General features: G+C 38.2%; 4 protein-coding genes and 2 non-coding genes across 6 annotated transcripts; 3 read left to right on the top strand and 3 right to left on the bottom strand.

Annotated features, from left to right (window-relative positions):
• Positions 1–9: 9 nt before the first annotated feature.
• Positions 10–7,044, bottom strand: MEC1 (protein kinase; the record flags this gene model as incomplete). The annotated part of the gene is made up of 1 exon (XM_043194651.1): positions 10–7,044. The coding sequence occupies one exon, from the start codon at positions 7,042–7,044 to the stop codon at positions 10–12; it is 7,035 nt and encodes a 2,344-aa protein (XP_043050402.1).
• A 365-nt stretch (positions 7,045–7,409) lies between these two features.
• On the bottom strand, positions 7,410–7,724 carry CKS1 (cyclin-dependent protein kinase regulatory subunit; the record flags this gene model as incomplete). Its single annotated transcript, XM_043194650.1, has 2 exons — positions 7,410–7,690; positions 7,721–7,724. The coding sequence occupies 2 exons, from the start codon at positions 7,722–7,724 to the stop codon at positions 7,410–7,412; spliced, it is 285 nt and encodes a 94-aa protein (XP_043050401.1).
• A 433-nt stretch (positions 7,725–8,157) lies between these two features.
• CWC25 (U2-type spliceosomal complex subunit) lies at positions 8,158–8,850 on the bottom strand (the record flags this gene model as incomplete). Its single annotated transcript, XM_043194649.1, has 1 exon — positions 8,158–8,850. One exon carries the CDS (start codon positions 8,848–8,850, stop codon positions 8,158–8,160), a length of 693 nt encoding a protein of 230 aa, XP_043050400.1.
• Positions 8,851–9,207: 357 nt separating this feature from the next.
• Positions 9,208–9,281, top strand: KQ657_003956. Its single transcript has one exon. It is a non-coding gene; the product is annotated as a tRNA-Ile (tRNA).
• A 13-nt stretch (positions 9,282–9,294) lies between these two features.
• Positions 9,295–9,367, top strand: KQ657_003955. Its single transcript has one exon. It is a non-coding gene; the product is annotated as a tRNA-Ala (tRNA).
• A 103-nt stretch (positions 9,368–9,470) lies between these two features.
• Positions 9,471–11,375, top strand: KQ657_003954 (uncharacterized protein; the record flags this gene model as incomplete). Its single annotated transcript, XM_043194648.1, has 1 exon — positions 9,471–11,375. One exon carries the CDS (start codon positions 9,471–9,473, stop codon positions 11,373–11,375), a length of 1,905 nt encoding a protein of 634 aa, XP_043050399.1.
• Positions 11,376–11,387: the final 12 nt, after the last annotated feature.

The following is an 11,387-nucleotide window of genomic DNA, read 5'->3' as shown; positions in this document are numbered from 1 at the left end:
TTGAAGTATTTAAACGTATGGAGACCAACCTCCATACATTTGACATAAAGTTTCTTCAGCAGATGCTTCTTGGATTAAGACATCAACTTGTCCATGGATATTCATAGGTAAACCTTCCTTCTCATTGATTAACCCTCTAATCTTTCGGGTAACCATGGTCAAACTTTCTCGAGGATTAGCAGATTCCCATTCCAATAAAGGATCATAAAGAATGGTTTCTAAGATATTCATCAAGGAGGCTTCATTGTCTCTCAAGATCTTCCCAGTTACCTCACATGCGATTCTAAAGGAACCTTCAACCCCGGTTATCCCCATAGCATTAACCAAATTAGGAGTCAAACGGAAGGGGACAAGCTCAGGGACCGGTAAGAGTTTTCCTTTTTCAAATAGACACTCAAAATCAATATGCAACACCAGACCAGATTTTTTAAAGAATAATATGTTTTCACAGTGTCGATCTCCCAACCCAATGATATATCCAACCATAGACATTACAGCAGCAGAACGAGTGAAAGATGATCTAGCAAGATACCAAGAAGCAGGATCGGAAAATTGATCAATTAGCCATCGATGTAATACCGGTGGAAATTCCCGACATGATCTCTTATAGAACTCAAATAATTCTGTAAACTCAGATTTTGACTTATCTACGAGTTTCGGTTGATATCCTGGCTTGGAACTTGGTCTTTGTTTAAGGAACGCTTGGAGTTGAATCAATTTATGAAATATTTTCCTATCATCAGCTTTCAAGCCCAATCTCTTTCTCTGTTCAACAACAATACTCTTCATAGTAGCCACGTCAGTAACAAATTCAATTACTCCCATTCGATCTGCTAAAGGAATGACTGAATAGTTGGCTATCACCAAATTCCGTCTTCTGGCCTCGTTACTAGCCTTTAGTAACCGGTTAATTGTAGTAGTAAACTCCACAACTTTGGCATCTTTACTTGTGTCATCATTCTTAACCATGAGCCGATACACTTTCATGTCCGAACCTCTGATTGTGACTTGCTTAGGTTTTTGAAGAGAGTGAAACACAACAATGTTATCGTCAAACCCATCAAAGGTTATTGACGATGATTTGGAAAAGGCAACAAACTGTTTCAGCACTTGACCAGAAGATGGTAAGCGGATCTCCAAGTTAGACCTTACGGGGATCACCAAACATGTATTTGGTGAATTAAGTGAGGTGATTTGAAGATCATTGTTCAAACTTAGTCTTTTAGCTCTTGAGTTTTTGGGTACTTGGTAGCTGATGATGTTAATGAAATCCTCAAACAACGACCGAGCAGCAGTGATGTGGTCACTGAGTTTCGGAAGCTTCTGCAAAATGTGCATCACGTTATTCTTTCTTACCACATCCTTTGAGTTCAAATGGGATAAGATAAACCATAGTCCATGTTTAGGATACATTTCAATCACCAGAGAAATATACTCTGCAAGCAAGTTGTAAGAAGTTTCATGGATGTGCACAATTCGGGATAACAATTGAGTGATTGAAGTATACCAAACGTATTTGGGAATAGACTTGCCGATCTTTCTCACATCCTCAACCATCAAATCCAAACAACGCAACTTGTCCTTGTTCATCTTCTTATGGCCCTGAGCAAAGTCCAACCACACAGTAATGAGCTTGGGCAAAGCTTGAAAGATGTATGAATGTCCAATGGCCAACGAAGTTAAGAAGTTACGAACAAGTTGTAGCTCATGGAACCCGTTCAGATCTTCTGTCGAATCAAGTAATCTGCTATAGAACTTGCCTAGATCGTAGTATGGTCGATCCCACCTATCAATATCCAATGCTTTGATGTACTCCTCAATAATGGTACTTGAAGAGCTATGGTTTGATTCATCCAACCATTCAGCATATTGTAACTGTACTTCGGCTTGTTGACGTTTGTTTTTGGAAAAGATGTTATCGTTAATTATGTCATAATAACTTTTGATGGCTTCGGCTTGTCGTCCTTGAGCCCACAAGAGTTGTGCGTACTCTGTGCTTGCCTCAGGGTTATTCAAAGCCATTGCACGTGTGATGCATTTAGTAGCAATATCAAGTCGATTATGGTCCCGAGCTATTCTGGAACAATCAATAAATAAGTCTCCTACAGGCTCTTTTAGCACAGTGCTCGTTGAAATTAAGCCCCCCATAAGTAACTCAAACTGGGTACTGAAACCTTGGTCAACATTAGACATTCTTAATTTCTGGAGTTCTCTTCTTTCCATAGTTAACCTTTCAAATATGCCATCTTCCAAAGGTCGAACAGATAAATCCATATCAAACATAATATGAAGCACATTCATGAACGATGAGTTTCTGGCAAAACTATAGGATAGTGACGGTGCCAACGAGTTCCCCACGAGTTCTTGGACTTTATTCATGGAGTCATAGAACCCAGACTTGTCATGTTCATAAAGACTTAAAAAAGACTTTGCTAATTCGTAGTGAACCAATGTTTCTACATCAGCAGGCTTTCCAACAAGATCAGCAACATGTTTCCATTTTCTGATAGACGGAACATCTCCTACTCCAGAGGCTGCTTCTAAACCAACCATGGCCCATTCAAATGGAAGACTTTTCAAGGTGAACGAAGTATCGGAGTCAACTAGAACACTCAAGCTATCCAAAGCTTCTTCGTAATGACCATGCTCTGAAAGTGACTTTAACAATTTGGTTTTATTGGCAATCTTGGTATTGTAGTCCGTCGTGTCCCCTAGTGCATGGAAGGATTCTTGGGCTAGAGACCAATTTTCATTGTATTGAAAAGTCTCAAGTTTCTCCTTCAAATTATTGGTTGAAAACACCTTTAAAACTCCATTAAGAGCATCGTAGTCGTTGATGTTAGTGTACATATTCTGTAAAGTTGACACAATGTTTTGGCCACCAACTACATGATCCTGCTGCAAATGATCCAGCGACAATCCTCGTTCCAAATAAAGAATACTTCTCTCGTATGAATCACATTGAACAGCCTTTTCTGCCAATAATTTGGTGGGGATGGACTCAAGGAAATTAATAGCAGCTTGGATGTTCTTTGTCATCTTTTTCTCGTTCTCTGTCTTCAAATCCATTTCGTTCATGTACTGACGAGCAGACGCAATATACTCCAGAATATAATCTAGGACTTCAAAAATAGACTCACAACAATTCTTGAACAGCTCTCTTTGGTCTGGTGATAGACAATCAACATTAGTTTGTAGTATTTGAAGAAACTCTTGCAAAATGTCCTTCTCATCATTGCAAATTATGTGACTCAAGCAAACAAACTTTAACACATGAGAGGATATAAATACATCTTCGTCACGAATCAACATGGAGCAAGTCTTGAATATCTGGGCTTTGTTTGCTTCTGTCTTGTTTCCGTTCATAGATTCTAAATTTTTCTTTAGTAAATACGAAGTGAACCGAACCAACCAACTCAGGTATCTCATACTCACATTGTGATAAGGGATCGGGATCTTTTCAAACTTGGGTTCAGGTGCAACGTATTTTGAAGACAAGAGTGGGATAAGCGTTGATTTGGAAACATCACTGAACTTTTGCCAAGTCACCACAAGAAAGTCTTGACTTTTGGGGTTTAAAACTCGAGCATCCAATCGCATAATTTGTAAGAACACTTGCATGGAATAAGCAGAGAACAACTGCTTAATAGGATCATTTGAAGCCCAAAAGATTTTGAGAAGCTTATTCTCAATGAAGTCAATTAAGAATTCAGCAGTTTCTTTGTAGTCTGTAAAATCAAATAACAAAATTATGTTCTTTTTTATTGACTTGAATTGAAATCTATTCACATCCAATGAACCCATAGCACTCAATACCTTGGCACAACTACAAGCAATCTCTGTGTTTTTGAAGCTGTTTGAAGTGTCCAAAATTTCCCGCACAAGACAACTAATGCTATCCTCCAGTGAAGGGTCCTTAAATATCAGATCTTGACATTGTTGTTGATACTTTGTTAAGTAATTGAATAAATCGTCCAAAGCCTGCTGAACAACATACTTATTTTTGGATTGCAATCTTCTGGTGAACTCAAAGAAATAATTAACTCGTTTAGCTGGTTTCACCAAGGAAAACTCTCTTATTGGTTGGAAATTCTGAATGCTAGTGACAAAGGGAACTGAAAGATAATAAAGAGAATATCCATAATCAGCATAATTTGTTCTAATAATGGCAAACAACTTTCTCAAGATTCCAATAGCCAACTTTTTGGTTTCACTATGAAAGCTTTCAAACTTTTGAAAGATTAATGAGATAATAATATCAAAAAGTGAAAGAAAGCTTTGAGGATTCAAATTATTTACCAAATTACTCCAACATTCCATAGCCAAATATTCAAACTCGGGAGTTTCCAATGTTGCCTGTAAGCAAGTTGATATTTGACCAAGTGCAGTTGTAGCAGATTCCATACTTTTCTCAATCAAATAGTTTATGGCCCGCAATGCTCCTATTCTTTCTAAGTATGGTTTGGCACCTTTAATGTTGTGAACACTCTCACTGAACCTTTGGACAAGTTCTAATACATGCTCATCCAAAAGATACTTAATACGGTTGAAATCTTTCTGAGAAGATCTTGAGTTTCCGGCTGATTGCTTCATGTGAATACTAGAAACAAACTCTAAAGCATTTTCAATTTGCTTCTTGTTGATAAATGAATTACTTTCTTCATCAATTTGAATCTTCAACAAAATATACCAAGTAACTTCACCTGTATTTGTTATCAACTCTTTCATTTTAAGTGATCGAAATTCTGGAGATGCATTGGCTAATAATTGAATGATATACTGCTCATTGATTTCATCCCGAACCAAATAATACGCACATATTCGAGATAAATTCTTTGCCAACAATCGCCATTTTGTTATCTTGCAAGCTTCGGCAATCTCTTGGATATAATCTCTTTTATAGTACTCCAAAAGACTGGGGAGAGTATACTCTTTGGTTCTCGCTAAAAAGTATTCTGGAGTCCAATTTAGTAACTCAATGACCTTGGTGAACATCCGAGGTCTTTTTATGACTAGCTCTGCAATGGTAGGCATGTATGGTGATAAAAGCTTATAAGGAGTCATGGATTTCGCATTTGCAACACTAAGAAACCCCAGGTAAACATAATTGACATGTTGATCGTTCAGTTCCCCTAACAAATCAATCAACTTGATTAAAAGCACATACAAGTGTTCACCTTCACTAACAATTGCCATTTCAACATAACATCTAATAGTTGATTCAGCTAAATGCTTTTGGTTTCTAAAATCAATCTTAGACATTTGAGCAAATAGAGAATTGAATGTACTTTCAAGCTGCTCTCCCTTATCTATAATAAGAAATAAAGGAGTCAATCTTGAAGCTAGAAATCGTACATCTCTATTTCTGTGGGTTAAGAATAAGTGTAAAGATGGACCAAAAGATGAGGGTGAGCTGCTGTTTAACTGTGGTGGAGAGTACGACGCAAATAACTTGTAAAGTGTCAATAAAATATTAGATAGGAGTAAATCCTCATCAACACACCTCATAGACAACCTTATAAGGGTTGAATACAAATTGGAGAACTCCTTAACGTCTTTAATTGGTCTTCTTGTTTTGGAAATCTCCATATACTTATTCTTCTGAAGTGGATTAGGTTCACAAACTGTACAACATTGAGTTTTAAAGTCAAATGTATTCCCATGAATACAAATAAAGTACCCCAATGCTGAAATTAGAGTATAGAATTGAGGCATCAACTCTTTAATCGCATCTGAAGTACATAAAGATCTTTCAAGATTCTCCAACTTCGCCATAATCTTCAGAAGATTGTATCTTCCATTCTTGTCTTTGTAATCAACAAGGGAAGAGACTCTATCCCCTTCCAAGTACCTCAACATAGCAAACGTTTGGTCCAGCTCAATTTCATTATCAGTCTGAATCAATTGTGATTGAATAACTGCCAACAGAGTGTCTTTGAAAGGCACAACCACGTATTGGCTATTTTCTGAAGTTCGCAACCTGTTAACAAGTGAAGTGTTCTTTGATTCCACACTATGACAATACACTATAATATTGATAGTTTTCTTTATTGATGGAGGAAATTCAGATATGGTCTTTGACAATCGACCAGAAGACGTGATAAAGTCGTTTATAATCAATTTTAGCTTTGGCAATTCCATAAAACTGTTTGAAACCCCCGTATCTCGACATAATTTGTAGAGTTTAAGTAGAGAATAACTTATTGAGTTGACCAATGGTTTGGAAGTTGAATGGTTGCAATCCAACATCAATTCACCTTGCCAAGTGAGGACGGCACTGATTTGATTCCATGTTCTATTTGAGTCAATAACCAATCGGTCTGTGATACTCTGTAAGAGGATAACTTTTAGATCATCCAAAAGATGATGAGAGTTTAACTCCAAAAGTATGAAGCACGCTCTTCGGACAAGATTATCGAATTGTAATTGCCACTGGGGTAGAAGTAAATACAAATTGTCTGCAAGGTCGTATTCAATGAAGATCGAACATAAATGAGTCACTTGAAACAAAGTAATGTAGAAATCGCCATTAAGATTGCTTGTTGAAGACGATAGTCGTTTCAAGTTGACATCAATAGTTTGAATAGCAATCTGGGCAAGCTCAACAAAGTGCTTCTTTTCTCGTGCACGGAGATTAAGCACATGGGCCAATCGAATGATGAACAGTCGTAAGATTGGAATTGCTGTAGGCATTGAAGAGCATTTACGGATCAAATGAATCACGTAATGAATAGTCCAAACTATTAAAGTAGTTGATGACGAAGACGACGCCTCATCTGGCCAATAACCAAAATGTACATCTGATTGGACCAATAGAGTCTCCATAAGTTGAGGACATCCTCGGAAGACCGTTTCCACTGTTTCAAATAAGCTGGTCAAGATATGTGACCTATCACATTTTAGGACATTTGCATCCACGAAGGCAAAGATATGAATGGTGGCTCTTTTCAAGTTTGACAAGTCTTTATCACCAGAGAATGAGGCCACTGCTTTGGAAACGTCCTCTAGGAACATATGGATCTCAGATACAGCCAATGACTTCATATCATAGTGGGTGAGCGAACAGATAAATAGGCAAACAGGTAGTCAGACAACCAGAAAGACAAGCAGGCAGACAGAAAGGTTAGCAGACAAACAGACAGACAGGCAGTAACCAGCTTTCAACAGATCTTACAATTATATATGGCTATATTTGAGTATATGTTTAAAGCAAGAGAATTAGTATCAATGTCGCGATGGAACGCGACACCATAACATATGGTACCAGACAATACGAAAGTACAGAGACAGTATGACAGTACAGACTGGAGTATACAAACAACTATAAGCAGTAAAGAACGTAAGGCATTATAATAATATATACCCTAAATACAAGTAAATGAAATGAAGAAATGCTATAGACCTTATTATTATTGTCCGGTAGGATTAATAGGTCTTCTAAAAAGTAAGATATGAGGTTCTGGGGCATGACATTCGTAATGAACCCATCCCAATGATTGGGTGATCCCAAGTCCTCTCCATTCATCCTCCAATAATATTCTCAACGTACCTGTTTCAGGGTTAAAGTAATCTTGAGGAATCACTTTCAACATATTCTTAGGTAGCATAACGTGTCTATACTCATTGTGGTCGTCGGAATATCTAGGACTATAATGAATCATATCTTGAAACTCCAAGATCTTAGACCGTTCTCCTTCATTGAGATATCTAGGCTTGCCACTCATGATACAGATTTACTTGTGTTATATAATTGGTAGTGGCAGGCAACGGTATATGATACTGGTTGATGTTATTGGTTAATGTTATTGGTTCGGTTATCTCCGTTTACTCCTTACTATAATTCCCTTGATTCGGGTTACTGACAATTATTTGGGCCTCCCCCGTTGCACGTCTTTATTATAACAAAATATTGGGTTTCACGATGGCTGTGGTACTTTGTTGTATGGATTGTTACTCTGTTAACTTTTTCTCCCTCCATTTGAAAAAAATACAAACTAATATCAACTTTTGGCCAAAACCACACGACCATATGAACTGATTTACCCAATAGAATCCTAATTGTAGGCGGTGTATTGCGCTATACAATTTGGTCAATCTTGGTTATATAAACCAGAATATAAGTTCCAAATTGGGATAATCTCCGCTTATAGTTTAATCTCAATACTGTTCGGACACCCATTTCTTCTTTGGGTCATTGTGGTTCTGTTTCGGTCTATGTGAATGCAGATGTACATGGTCCGGGTAGGGTTCCCTTCGTTCTTTATCGGTGTATTTTGGACGTTGTTGTTCATGTCGCTTTCTTGAAGTTGGATGATGTTTATCTATTCTGCTTCTTTTGTCATGTGATTTCTTTGCTTCTCTTTTCATTCCTTGTTTGATCATAGCAAGTGGATCATCGCTATAAAGATTCTTTGATGTTGTTGCTGCTGTGGTGGTTCTAGTAACATCGGTTCCTAGAATCTTATTTAATCGGCTATTACGTTCAACATCAAACTTTTTCTTCCCCAGTAGTAATTGCTCAACTTCTTTCTTTCCCACATCAAAATCCCCTTCAACTTCATGAAACCCGTCTTCATTAACAACCCCTTGTGATGATTTGACAGTAGGATCATCATACATCCAATCGAGTTTATTCAACTTCAACCTCTCTGTAGCTGGAAGCTTCAGAAGATCATCTCCATATTGTAACTTGAGTAATTCTAATTTGGTTCTTTCTTCAGCAAGTTCTTGTTGACGTTTCTGAACCTTTTGATGCTCTTTTAATCTATCTTGTTCCTCTTCCCATACCTTTTTCTGGTTCTTGAGTAAACCAGGGTGCCACGACTTCTTGAGATTAAGGTCACTGGGCATCGTAAACAGTAATCAAAGTATGGTATAGTATTGTGGGGAAGTAATGGCCATCCGTCCTTCATTTGAGATGATCATTATTATAATAAGGGATACTCATTTTGTGTCACATTATTGAAATTTCAACAATAACATAATCAAATGAAAGATAAATGAGTTCTACGTAGATTAAAAGAGAGCTCAAAAGTTCAATTGCAATAAGAATTACCAAAGTAACATTAGTATCACCGTTGATGAGAGTGGTGTAAGATAAAATGATGAAACAAATGAATAAACTTATATGCGGCTAGTCAGGTGAGTAGACACATGATAAGATTTGATTGAGTATTTTTCTTTTACCCTTCAGCCACTTTCAAGAAAGGTCCCTTGGCCCAGTTGGTTAAGGCGTGGTGCTAATAACGCCAAGATCGGCGGTTCGATCCCGCCAGGGACCATTCTTCCCCAATAGGGCGTGTGGCGTAGTTGGTAGCGCGTTCGCTTAGCATGCGAAAGGTCTCCGGTTCGACTCCGGACTCGTCCATTATTTTTATTAACATAATCGTAATTAATAGTTACTACATTTGTTTTTTTTTTTTGCACAGCGTATTCATTGGTATTACTTCGTATTACCTTAAGTCATAGTCATGGCCAAGAAGGATAAGAAGTCTAAGGAAGCCAAGAAGGCGCGTACGGCCGAGAAAGCCAAAAAGAACCAACTGAAAGCCGAAGTGAAGAACAAGAAATTGGCTAAGAAACAAGGCGATGAGGAAGAAGAAGATGAAGACATTGATGCCCTTTTAGAAAGAATAGCCAAAGAACAAGAGGAATTTGAGGCCATAAAGATTGAGACATGTTCACATCCAACCAAAAGATTGAACCCTACGATGGTCTCAAGTCCAACTCATGGCAAGAGAGAGATGATCTTATTTGGAGGTGAAGTTAACGATGGGACCAAATCAACTTTCTATAATGATTTGTATACTTATACAATTGATAATGATATTTGGAGGAAGTATACGTCTAAGAATTCTCCTTTACCTCGGTCTTCCCATGCCATGTGTTCTCACCCTTCGGGGATAGTGGTTATGTTTGGAGGTGAGTTCTCATCGCCCAAACAGTCTACCTTTTACCATTACGGTGATACTTGGATTTTAGATGCGGACACTAAGGAATGGACTAAAGTGGACCAGAGGAAGGGCACTCCTTCTGCTCGGTCGGGTCATAGAATGTGTGTCTGGAAGAACTATATACTTTTACATGGTGGGTTTAGAGACACTGGGTCAATGACTACTTATTTAAATGATTTATGGTTATTTGATATTACCAGCTATAAATGGATCCAAGTTGAGTTTCCTCCCACGCTTTCGCTTCCAGATGCCAGATCAGGCCATTCCTTAGTGCCCTGTGCTGATGGGGCTGTCATCTATGGTGGCTACTGTAAGGTCAAAGCTAAGAAGGGCCTACAGAAGGGTAAGGTTCTTAACGATTGTTGGTTGATTAAGATGAAATCTGATCCTAAGGCTATACGGGTCGAGAGAAGAAGAAAGCAAGGGTTTGTTCCGTCTCCCAGAGTTGGATGTTCTATGGTGTACCATAAGAATAGAGGAATTATGTTTGGTGGAGTCTACGATTATGAAGAGAGTGAAGAGCAATTGGACTCCATCTTTTATAATAGTTTACATGCCTATCAAATTGAGACCAACAGATGGCATAATTTGTCCTTGAAACCTCCAAGAAGAAAGAATTTGCTGCAGGCTCAACCAAAGCAGAAGACCAGAGACGAAGATTTGGAAGATATCTTAAACAATATTTTGAAGAATGCTCATTTGGAAGACACTGATGAAGCTGCAGACGTGGAGATGTCCCAGATTGAAAGGTTAAGGAAGTTGGAAGAAGAGGAAGAACAATTGAGAGAAAAGAAAGAGTTTGTGGTAATGAACCAGTTGCCTCACCCAAGATTCAATGCTACCACGTGTATTGTTGATGATACATTGTATATATTTGGAGGTATATTTGAACGTGGAGAACAAGAGTTTAATTTGGATTCTCTTTATGCCATTGATATGGGTAAATTGGATGGTGTAAAGGTCCTTTGGGAAGACTTGAGTGAACTTGATAAAGAAACTGTTATCTCCGATGACGAAGAAGGCGACGACGATGAGGAAGACGAAGAAGAGGAAGAAGTACAAGACGACGACGAAGATCAAGAAGACGATGACAATGACGATGAAGAAGACGATGACGATGACGAGGAAGACGAAGAAGAAGATGCATTCCCTGATGATAGACCATGGCTTCCACATCCTAAAGCATTTGAAACGTTGAGAGCCTTCTATGTACGTACAGGTGCTCAATTCTTGGAATGGTCCATCTCAAGTAACCGTGATGCCAGAGGAAAGGACTTAAAGAAGGCAGCCTTCGATATCTGTGAAGATAGATTTTGGGAAAGAAGAGATGCTGTTGCTGTTGCTGAAGAGAACTTAGAAGAGTTGGGTGGTGTAGGTGAAGTTATAGAGAAGGACACCACCAAGATTACCAAAAGAAGATGATAGAATTAGATG

This window comes from Scheffersomyces spartinae, assembly GCF_019049425.1.
Source record: "Scheffersomyces spartinae strain ARV_011 chromosome Unknown scaffold_5, whole genome shotgun sequence".
Lineage (NCBI taxonomy): Eukaryota > Fungi > Ascomycota > Pichiomycetes > Serinales > Debaryomycetaceae > Lizanozyma > Lizanozyma spartinae.
Note: the sequence above shows the minus strand (reverse complement) of the source record. Positions and strands in the feature narration are given on the sequence as shown.